The 11,810-nt window shown below is 46.2% G+C and overlaps 1 protein-coding gene across 1 annotated transcript; it reads left to right on the top strand.

Moving 5' to 3' along the window:
• The first annotated feature begins 808 nt into the window (after positions 1-808).
• On the top strand, positions 809-10,898 carry USP27X (ubiquitin specific peptidase 27 X-linked). Its single transcript, XM_023202012.2, has 4 exons — positions 809-949; positions 5,949-6,145; positions 6,549-7,233; positions 7,615-10,898. Exons 1-4 carry the CDS (start codon positions 809-811, stop codon positions 9,949-9,951), a joined length of 3,360 nt encoding a protein of 1,119 aa, XP_023057780.2. The 3' UTR covers positions 9,952-10,898.
• Positions 10,899-11,810: the final 912 nt, after the last annotated feature.

The following is an 11,810-nucleotide window of genomic DNA, read 5'->3' as shown; positions in this document are numbered from 1 at the left end:
TTGGGTGCAATATACCCTTCCCCACTCTTCAAACTTGAAAAAGGCATTCAGGACAAGCACAAGAAGTCAGATTCCACACTTCGGTGAGTAAAATTGCAGAATGTGTTCTTCGTGGTGCTTCTGTCTAAGCTCAGGCCCAAGGCCAGCTATATCCCACAGGACTAACCTCCACACTGGACACAGATTTGGGGATTCCAGGGTTTTCCTAAAAGGCAGGGGCAAGATAGATAGGCAGTTTGCCAGGTGTTGTGCCAGCATACAGGAGGCTGATACAGAGCCCATGTAATGCAGACAGGTAGAGAATCAAAAGTATAAGTCATCATTCTGAAGGGGTACAGTCAGAGGTACTGAAGACTGAGGAATGCTAAGAAACAGACTAGCTGGGGCACTATGTGGTGAAAACTGGGGAAATAACTGGTCACGGTATGATGCAGTATAATCTACATCATTGCTGTCATCCCTTACAACCTTGACTTTGCTGTCTCTTTGAGCCTTTCCTTTCTTTCAGCTACAGAAGGGCCTGGGCCATTGGAATTATGTGGGTGCAGGCTACCTGGGGCTACATGTGTGCTTGAAGGAAGGCTTGGGCTACTCCATTCCCTGCCCCTTCCACACCACTAGCCTTGCTTCTTCCCTCTGTAGGGCTGCAATCTCCTGGAAGCCTGTGGTAGATCCTGATGATCCCATTCCTCAGTTCCCTGATTGCTGGTATGGCTATAGGAGTACAGGATGTAAGGCCTAGTCCTGCTGCAATGGTAGCAGGGGTTGCTGAGCTGACTCCCTTGGTAATCATGAATGGGCCAGCAGCATGGCTATTCCTGAGCCGTTGGGCATGGTCCAAATGGATGGGAGAAGCCTACCCGATCAACTCTTAGACCTAGGGGCCCTGGTGCTAAATGGATTTGCTCCTTCCCTTATCTTTACCCAGGTGAAGACTTGCAGGCCACTAGTGAGACATCAGTGGCCTGGAAAAAGTAGGCATCAGACATCTCATTGTTGAAATTAGGTATATTCTGAATGGGAAGAGGCACAGAAGCAAAAAGTAAGCGTAAGCAAGTTGAAGGTACTTAAGGTTTTTGTGCCTCAGTTTCCTTATCTGTATAGTGAGAATAATATTAGTACCTACCCCATCAGGGTGTTATAAGACACTTATAAAACACTGCCTGGCATATCATAAGCAATTAATAAATATTAATTACTATTATGACTTGATTACAATTATTGTATGTAAACCATAAATTATTTCATGTCATTTCCTTGCTTAAAACCTTTCAAATGATTCTCATTGCAATTGAGACAATATTCAAATTCTATATAATTGTCTACAAAGCTCCAGGTAATCTGGCCCCTGCCTGCACCTCTGTCCTCATCCTCTGCTTATGTCACTCTCCTCATTCTTGGTCACTAAACTCAAGACCTTCTGGCCTTATACTCGTGTTGAAATCATCAAGCCCCTCCCCCCTTTATTTTGGTCTCAGGCCCTTTTCCCTTGCTCTATACTTTTATAATCAGGAAAAAAAAAAAAAACTTTTTCACAAATAAGACACTAAAATTCAGGATCCATAAATAAAAGTTTCAGAAATTTGTTTACGTAATAATCTTAAACATCATATGGTATAAAAAAAAAGTAAAATACAACAGTCAATGATAAATGGGAAAAACATATATGTACACTAGACTCTGACACACAACGGGCTAGTAGTTAAGAGCCCAAACTCTTGGGTGTCTCTCAATCTCCCTGTGCCTCAGTTCCTTCACATGTAAAATGGGGATGATAACAGCACCTACTTCTTAAAATTGTGGTGAGGGTTAAGTAATATAATAGAACAGTTTTTGGGATACTTCAAGTACCATACAAGTGTTACTTATGATAATGATTAATAAGAAGCCACAAGAAAAATAGGCAAAGGATGTCATTAGGTAGTTTGCAAAAAAGGTAATACAAAATGATCAATAAACATATGAAAATATGGTTGATTTCATGCAAGATGAAAAACATACATTTGTTCATTTTATAAATATTTAAATATGCATTAAGTCCCAAGGAGGCACTGGGAATAGAATAGTAAACATTTTACTCTCATGGAGTTTATATTAATTGTGTGTGTGTGTGTGTGTAATATATAATATATCATGTGGTGGTGATTTAACATATCATGTGGTGATGGTGTCTAAGGGAAGAGCTTTCCAAAAGAAGAAGAGGAAGAGGAAGAGGAAGAGGAAGAGGAAGAGGAAGAGGAAGAAGAAGAAGAAGAAGAAGAAGAAGAAGAAGAAGAAGAAGAAGAAGAAGAAGAAGAAGAAGGAGAAACAACAATAAGGGCATAGGCCTGGAAGCAGAAGCCAGCTTAGCTTATTCAAGGAACAGCAATAAATCGAGTTTGTTTGAGGCAATGCTAAGTTGATAGAAAGTGAGGTCTAAGAGTCTAGAGCCAGATTCAGTAGGGCCTTAAAGACCAGGAAAAGAACTTGAAACTCCACCAGGAGTGAAAATAGGAAGCCTGCTATCACCTAGGAATATTGTATTCAGCTACATATAACCAGGATCCAAATAACAAAGACTTAAATAGGATGGCATTTTGAACATTACACTGATCTTAAGACACTATTGCCTGTGAGACACTCCAGTATATTATGTGCCACCAAGAAAGAAAAAAAATGCTGCCAAATATAATCATAAACTGTCATTTAAATATTTCAGGGATGTTGAAACATGCAGAGATATGCCTCTTAGAGCTGACAAAATATGATGTTTTTTTCTCATATAAGAATAGGTCCAGAGGTGATCAGCTTTTTGGTCTTTCCATCATGATTGGTTGCAAAATGGCTATCAGCTATAGCCTTTAAATCCTCATTTCCAGAAAGGAGAAAGAGAAGGGGGAAAATGCCTTTTAGTCTTTTATGGTAATTTAAGGATCACTTTTTAAAGTCTACCCCAAAAAACTCATCGGAAGTTTTTACTGGCATTGCATTGGGTGTGTAGATCAATTTGGAGAGAACTTCTATATATTACAGTCTAAATTATATTTCATTAAAAAAATACAGTTGGACCTCCCTATCCGTGGGTTCTGAGTCGTGGGATTCAACCAACTACAGATTGAAAATATTCAGGAAAAAAAAAAAAAAAAAAAAAAAGGATGGTTGCATCTGTACCAAACAGGTACAGACTTTTTTTCTTGTCACTATTCCCTAAACCAAGAGTCTCCAACCCTGGGGCCGCCTGTCAGGAAGGGGGCCGCACAGCAGGAGGTGAGCAGCGAGCATTATGGCCTGAGCTCCGCCTCTTTCAGATCAGCAGCGGCATTAGATTCTCATAGAAGCACAAACCCTATTGTGAACTGCGCATGCGAGGGATCTAAGTTGCACGCGCCTTATGAGAATCTAATGCCTGGTGATCTGAGGTGCCACAGTTTCATCCTGAAATCATCTCCCTGCCCCTAGAGCCTCCCATCCTTTCCCCACTGCTGGTAAAAAAAAAAAAAAAGTCTTCCACAAAATGGGTCCCTGGTGGTGCCAAAAAGCTTGGGGATCACTGCCCTAAACAGTAGAGTACAGGAACTATTTACATAGCATCTGCATTGTATCGGTATGATACAAAAAGTAACCTAGAGATGATTCAAAGTAACCTAGAGATGATTCAAAGTATATGAGGGGCTGTGTATAGGTTATATGCAAATACTACACAATATTTTATATCAGGGACCTGAATCTCTATGGATTTTGGTATCCACAGGGGTCCTGGAACCAATCTCCCACAGATACCGAGGGACAGCTGCATGTATAAAACATACTTGTATTTGATAGACAATTTCTTAAAGGCTAAATGTGAAACTGCTAACAAGTAGTTATCTCAGGGGAATAAAAATGGGTGTGATTGGTGGGGGAGGGAAGAGCTTTAACTTTTCATGTTATGCCTTTTATACCTTGTTATTAAAAAACACAAATATTGTATATATTACTTTTATAATAATAAATATAAACCAGCAACTTTTAAAGTGGAATGTGCATCACCCTGGAATACAGGAGTTTTAAGGGGATCAATTTCTATATCCTCAAATTTCCTGTGTAGTCTTTTAAAATTGACCTGCCAGAGAACACACTTGCAGTGTAGGAATCAAGCTGGTTCTCTTTTTCTATCTCCCCTTTCACATTGGTCTTTTTTGCACTTTATAAAAGAAAAAGCATATCTTTTACCTATCCTGAATCTTAACCTGGGTGCACTGCCCTGTGATGTAAAATCCTTGGGGCACAGGACAAACACTGCTGACGATGGTAAACAAACAACTTGCTCTAATAAATGAATGGGGATCAAATGCTTTTGCAGCTCAGATGGTTTCCATTTCTTTGCTTCCAGTAGAATTGAAGAAGAAACCTATGAAGTTATCAGTTGATAAATTATGAGAAATAATTTTGAGGATAAATCAGTGTGTCATTTCCCCCCATATATCTCCAAAGGAATTCAAAGACTTTCCTGCATTGCTAAAACAAAATGTCCATTCCTATTCACTTATTCATATAAATGACGTCTCTGTGTGCTAATATTTAACCAAACAAAAAATAGGAAGACAATTGATGCTGAAGCCTATCTCATTCTAGCAAAAAGCAATGTTTATCCATGGATACACCCATTAATATGTTTTTAAAAGCCCTATCTACAATGAACTTTTGTTTATGTTTAATAATGACCTATCAAAATTTGTAATATGTTCACAATGTTTTGATTCATTTTATTCTAATTGTCATGATAATTCAAGCAAGAGCAAATTTTTAAACAACACTTAGAGCCTTAAAATCAGAGAAACATTTAAAAAGCATTTAAATTGAAAAATATATACGCATTTTTGCTGCAGAGAAATACTATAGGATAATAAAAACATTTCAAGTGCAAAAATAGACAATTATTGAGACAAAATTCTGTTGGAAAAACAGAATGGAATTAAGAGCTGAGAAAAGGGAAAACGTACAACTTCCAAGTATCAAAGAAGAGCTCAGTTATAAATTTTTAAAACAGATGATGGTGGCTCTCAAATCACTAAGGTATTTAGGTTTCACTGGATTCATATGAAATAGTGACATAACAGTTTTATTTCTGAATATTAACATTTGTCACAAATTACATTATTTGTAGCCAATTGACATTTATGATGCAAAATGTCAGATATCAACCCAAAAATGTGTGAAGGAGCACACGTTTTTCTTAATATTTTTAGAGAGCATTTTATATAAACCAATAGTTTTATATAAACATACAAAAAATATATGAGGAATTGTCATTTACTCTTTTGCCACCTTGTGGTCAGAGTTGGATTTATCACCCAGGTGCATCTACTGCGAAGGAGAGCTGTCTCTCCTAAGGATTGCCCCTACTGCCTGCATTCTGTCAGATCTTTGTGAGGCAGAGATGTTAACATTTGCCATGATCTGGGTCCAGATCCACATAAGGACAAAGCATCTAAAGATTCTGGTGACACCCTCCACATGTGATTCAAAACAAAAGCATCATGTAATCAGGAAATGAATGTAAGGAAGTATAACAAAGTTCTGATTTTTCCCACGAGGACTACTTAAAAAAAATGAAATGTCAAACTGTTTCTGGTATTTTTTCTTTTTTGATTTTTTGTTTTTGGTGCCTCTTCTCTGCTAGTCACACAGACTTTCCTTAGTGTGTCTTTTGGGGAAGCCATCCCTGATTTCAGTAGCCCTGGGGTAGGTTGGAGTGCTGTGTCCACAGCTCTTAGTACCTCTGGCCCTCCGTCAGTGCAGAATAAACATTTGTTGAGTGAATGGTGACACAGCCCTCCATTTTCAGAACACACTGGCCTGGGCAGAGTCCAGGTGGACCTATGGGCTTCTGCAGGAAGTTGATCACTGAGTCAACAAGTTACCATGGCTAATCTTCAATGGTAGACAGTCCCAGGTACACAGAGATCTTTAGGTCTTTTTGTTGTCAGTCTGGAGGTGGGATGAGAGTATCCTCCATCCCCTCATCCATGACCTCGGTTGTTTTTAGCAGCAGCAGCAGCAGCAGAATTCCTTCAGTGAGTGTGCTAGTTGCAGTTCCTCTGGTTGCAGGCCACAAAGGGCAGGCACTTATTGAAAGAATGCTGGGGTGCTTCAAGGAATTGAAGCAAGAGCTGACTCAGGAAGGGTAGGGCCCAGGGTGACCCTCAGTTGTATGGGAACCAGGCATCCTCCTTTCAAGGGCTCCTGATTCCTGAGGACCAACTCCTGCTGCTAATCCTAGGAGGCCTCCCCGTCCCTTCCCTGGAGGAAGGAGCCAGGTGGAGAGCTGATGTCCAGTGCTGAGCAAGGAGAATGTTGCTAGGGTATGTACAGTCAGGCAGCACAGCTGCACAAGCCAGACAGCTACAGTCAGCCACCACCAGCACTCGGGGACTGGACTCTTCCTAGAACACTCTTTCTCCTCCGACCCATGTCCTGATGCCTGCCCTGGGCTGCACTGTCTGAGACCAGCAGCTACAGCCCGACACCCCTGAGCCATGCCCAAGGTCTGAGCCACTTGCTCTGGGCACACTCCTCGTGGGATTTAGGGTGCTGCTGCCCAGTGCCAGCAGCCCCTTGGCACAGGGGTTCCCAGAGGCCCTTCAGCCCCATGTCCGACCCCCTCTCCCTGCTGGTAGCTCCACAGGCTTCTTGCCACTTCCAACTGCTGCCCACTCCGGGACGCTGACAGGGCTTAAGGGTCTTGGGACTGTATCCTGTAGTTTAGGTCCCCTCTCAGCTATAGGGGAAGTGCCAGCTGTAGGGATGGCCTTGTCGTGCCTCGTCCCTCCAGCTGGCCTTGGAGAGAAGAGCTGGATTGTGCCCTCGGGCTGCTCAGCGTCTGCTGGGCCAGGAGGCCAGCTGTTACGCCATCAACCCACCCGTGGCCTTGGGAGCCCAGGAGGACGTGAGCAGCAGGCCCAGACCCTGCAGAGCGCTGATAAGATGGGCCAGGGACACGCCTCTCCAGGCCCAGCGGCCTTAGTAGCCCGGCCCCTCCGGAGCTGGGGTCCAGGCCTCCCCAGAACTGCAGCTGGAGCTTCATCCTTTTCGGGAAGGGCAGGACCTGGCGTGGGAGGGGAGAGTGGGACGGGGCTAGAGGCAGGCTCTGCCGCCGAAATGATGGCCTGTCACGGCTTCTGCCTGCGCTCTCCAGGACTCCCCTCAGAGGGGGCATTTCACAGCCTCAAAAACATTTCTGGACTTGGCACCCGCTCGGCCCCCAGCCCCGCAGTGGCTAGGAGAAGCCTGCATGGACGAGGGGAAGGACGAGGAGAGGGGAGGAGACGATGAAGGGGGTCAGAGCAGCGATTGGAGCCGAGAGCTGGAAGCGCCTTAAAGAGACTGCGCGGTCCCCGCCCCCCTTCCCGCCAGCCTCAATGAATTAGAGCTGTGTTTCCCAAACTTGCCTGATCATAAGCAGCCTCTGGGGCCCTAGTTAGAGATACAGGTTCCGGAGTACCTCCCTTCGAGATTCTGATTCAGTAGGCCTGCGGGTGGAGCCGAGGAATCTGTAATTTTAACACACTCCCACGTGATTCTCGTGAACAAGCAAGTTTGGGAAATACTGAATTAAAGGAAACGGGGCTTGGCTGCAGAAGCAGCCTCCACTAGGGGGCTTCGGCGGGAGGATTCCCGGGGGCGTCGCCTGCTTCCGCCGCCGCCTCCTTCAGTGAAAGTCCCTTTTGGGTCCAGCTGCCACAGCCACCGCGCTCCCTCAGGCCGGGCGGGGGACACCCCAGGTCTGCGTGGCCCCCGCGCCGCCACGCCCAGTGGCCGCCCGAGCCCTGCGAGCAGGGGGAGGAGCTGCCGCCAGTGGAGGCGGAGGAGGTAGAGGAGGCGGAGACGGCGGAGACCGCGGAGAAGGCGGAGAGGAAGGTGGAGGCGGAGGCGAAGGTGGAGGGGAAGGCGGAGGCGGCGGGGAAGGTGGAGGCGGCGGGGAAGGTGGACGCCACCGAGAAGGTGGAGACGGCGGGGAAGGTGGACGCCGCCGGGAAGGTGGAGACGGCGGAGGGTCCGGGCCGCCGGGCTGAGCTCAAGCTGGAGCCCGAACCCGAGCCGGTCCGGGAGGCGGAGCAGGAGCCGAAGCTGGAGCTGGAGGATGAGAACCCAGCGCGGAGCGGCGGTGGCGGCAGCAGCGACGAGGTTCCTCCCCCCACCCTTCCCTCCGATCCACCGCGGCCCCCCGCTCCCTCTCCGCGTCGCAGTCGTGCCCCGCGCCGCCGACCCCGGCCCCGGCCCCAAACCCGGCTCCGTACCCCGCCGCAGCCTAGGCCCCGGCCCCCGCCCCGGCCCCGGCCCCGGCGCGGCCCTGGGGGCGGATGCCTGGATGTGGATTTTGCCGTGGGGCCACCAGGCTGTTCCCACGTGAACAGCTTTAAGGTGGGAGAGAACTGGAGGCAGGAACTGCGGGTTATCTACCAGTGCTTCGTGTGGTGTGGAACCCCGGAGACCAGGAAAAGCAAGGCAAAGTCGTGCATCTGCCATGTGTGTGGCACCCATCTGAACAGACTCCACTCTTGCCTTTCCTGTGTCTTCTTTGGCTGCTTCACGGAGAAACACATTCACGAGCACGCCGAGACGAAACAACACAACTTAGCCGTAGACCTGTATTACGGAGGTATATACTGCTTTATGTGTAAGGACTATGTATATGACAAAGACATTGAGCAAATTGCCAAAGAAGAGCAAGGAGAAGCTTTGAAATTACAAGCCTCCACCTCAACAGAGGTTTCTCACCAGCAGTGTTCAGTGCCAGGCCTTGGCGAGAAATTCCCAACCTGGGAAACAACCAAACCAGAATTAGAACTGCTGGGGCACAACCCGAGGAGAAGAAGAATCACGTCCAGCTTTACGATCGGTTTAAGAGGACTCATCAATCTTGGCAACACGTGCTTTATGAACTGCATCGTCCAGGCCCTCACCCACACGCCAATACTGAGAGATTTCTTTCTCTCTGACAGGCACCGATGTGAGATGCCGAGTCCCGAGTTGTGTCTGGTCTGTGAGATGTCGTCGCTGTTTCGGGAGTTGTATTCTGGAAACCCGTCTCCTCATGTGCCCTATAAGTTACTGCACCTGGTGTGGATACATGCCCGCCATTTAGCAGGGTACAGGCAACAGGATGCCCACGAGTTCCTCATTGCAGCGTTAGATGTCCTGCACAGGCACTGCAAAGGTGATGATGTCGGTAAGGCGGCCAACAATCCCAACCACTGTAACTGCATCATAGACCAAATCTTCACAGGTGGCCTGCAGTCTGATGTCACCTGTCAAGCCTGCCATGGCGTCTCCACCACGATAGACCCATGCTGGGACATTAGTTTGGACTTGCCTGGCTCTTGTACCTCCTTCTGGCCCATGAGCCCAGGGAGGGAGAGCAGTGTGAACGGGGAAAGCCACATACCAGGAATCACCACCCTCACGGACTGCTTGCGGAGGTTTACGAGGCCAGAGCACTTAGGAAGCAGTGCCAAAATCAAATGTGGTAGTTGCCAAAGCTACCAGGAATCTACCAAACAGCTCACAATGAATAAATTACCTGTCGTTGCCTGTTTTCATTTCAAACGGTTTGAACATTCAGCCAAACAGAGGCGCAAGATCACTACATACATTTCCTTTCCTCTGGAGCTGGATATGACACCATTTATGGCCTCAAGTAAAGAGAGCAGAATTAATGGACAATTGCAGCTGCCAACCAATAGTGGAAACAATGAAAATAAGTATTCCTTGTTTGCTGTAGTTAATCACCAAGGAACCTTGGAGAGTGGCCACTATACCAGCTTCATCCGGCACCACAAGGACCAGTGGTTCAAGTGTGATGATGCCGTCATCACTAAGGCCAGTATTAAGGATGTACTGGACAGTGAAGGGTATTTACTGTTCTATCACAAACAGGTGCTGGAACATGAGTCAGAAAAAGTGAAAGAAATGAACACACAAGCCTACTGAAGTGACACACAGACCTACCTGCAATGGAAGATGACGACACCAATACTACAACTGGCATCGAGATCTAAAGGACCTACTTGACCATGGCCCATGGGCCTGACAGAGTAAGAATTGAACAGTACCCAGTGTCCAAAAGGTCCTGATTGGAAGAGAAATAGAAGGGGAGGGAGAAGAGGCTCTAGTCTAAACAGTTGATGAAAGGGAAATTAAATGGTAGAAACACTCTGGGTAAGGAAGGCAGGAGCAGGAAAATGCTGACACTGGTACATATCCTATATTCCTCCAAAAGATTGTGTGGGAAAGTGTGGGGGGGAGGGGGGTGGTGGGGGGGGTGTGCCCTTGTAACCGTAAAACATCTTTCTCCATGGGTGTTTCAGCTTCAATTGACCAATCACATAACAGTTATATGTTTGGGGGGAAAAAGAAAAGTTTCTAAAAAATGTAGCCCATTACATATGTGGGTATGAAAGCAGAAAAGTGGAGGAGGCAGGGATATCATTGACAAACACCTTTGCCAGTTTCTTTGTATTCGTGATTTTTTGTGCTATTAAATGCAGTATTAAAACAAGAAAAGCCCACCTGGGCTACTGAAAGGAGAGGAAATAAGGGGGCTTGTATAAGGGGAGCACTTGCTCCAAAAGTAGAGAAGACAAGAAATGCTGTAAGATAAGCAACCAACGCAGACAGGCCTCAGCTAAGAGTATAGTGTGTGTGTTTAAAAAAAAAAACACAAAACACAAAAAAAAAAAAAAACAAGCTGTATGATATACTTGAGCAAATCAATGAACTTCTTTGCGATTGTTTTATCATCTGTAAAATGCAGATAATTCCTACCTTAAAGGGTTATTGTTAAAGATTAAATGATATAAAAATGTGTCAAAGTATAAAGTAAAAGGCTTGGAACTTTGTAGGGACTCAGTAAACGTTTGTTGGATCCAAACCTGAAACTTCTTTGGACCAGGCCCCGAATGCATCAGAGGTGGGGGTCAGTCCCGCCTGAGGGTCAGTCCCGCCTGAGACCCCTGGACAGAAGGGACACACATCATGTCACATGCAGTCACACACACATTCTCCCCAACTCCCTCCCCATTGCTGTCTATTTAGAGTACCAAGGCAATGAACTCCACTTTTGTCCCTTGTGTGCAGGGCATGACAATGGGTGCCACCTGGGATTGGGGGTGGAAAGAACCATAGCTGTCCCATAAGGTCATTATTCTGTCCTTATGGAGGACAGTCGTGTTGCTTTCATGATTCAGATCCCAGTGATGGGACTTTCATGGCCAGTAGGCTGCCAGGTTTGCACACGAGGGAATTTGGTGGTCTTCGTCTTCTAAAAACATTATGGGTTCAGTTGCTATGTTTACTCACAGGCACAGATCAGTAGAAAGACTGTTTTCCAAAGTTCACTGGCCCATCAGCCCAGGGATATTGATAGAGTGGCTTGTTGGCCCCTTCCCTGATACAGAGGGCAGAGCAGCCTGCAGAGAGCTGAACTGAAACAGGTAGGATGAACCCAGGGTGGAGTAAGCACTATGATGAGTCCTTCTCTCATCAGTGTCAGGTAGAAAAGTAATTATTACCTAGAGAATCCTGGAGGGAAATTAAACGTGTATCAGATCCATGGGGCTTGGATCCACTGGCTCTGGTGAAAGGCTGGGCTCCCCATTGCTTCCCAAGTCTACTTCATGGTCCACTCATTTGGAAATACATGTTTATTTACGTGGCTGTGGGTGCATCACAACTAGCTCATAGGCATTTTTAGGAGAAGAGTTGTGTCTCCTCTTGTACCTTGGGATGCATTCTCATTCCCTTGACTCCTGTCACATGGTAAGTAGGTATTCAAAACATTTACTGAATGA

Source organism: Piliocolobus tephrosceles, chromosome 12, assembly GCF_002776525.5.
Source record: "Piliocolobus tephrosceles isolate RC106 chromosome 12, ASM277652v3, whole genome shotgun sequence".
NCBI classification, from domain to species: Eukaryota; Metazoa; Chordata; class Mammalia; order Primates; family Cercopithecidae; genus Piliocolobus; species Piliocolobus tephrosceles.
The sequence above is the reverse complement of the archived record's forward strand: the minus strand, read 5'-3'. Positions and strand labels throughout refer to the sequence as shown.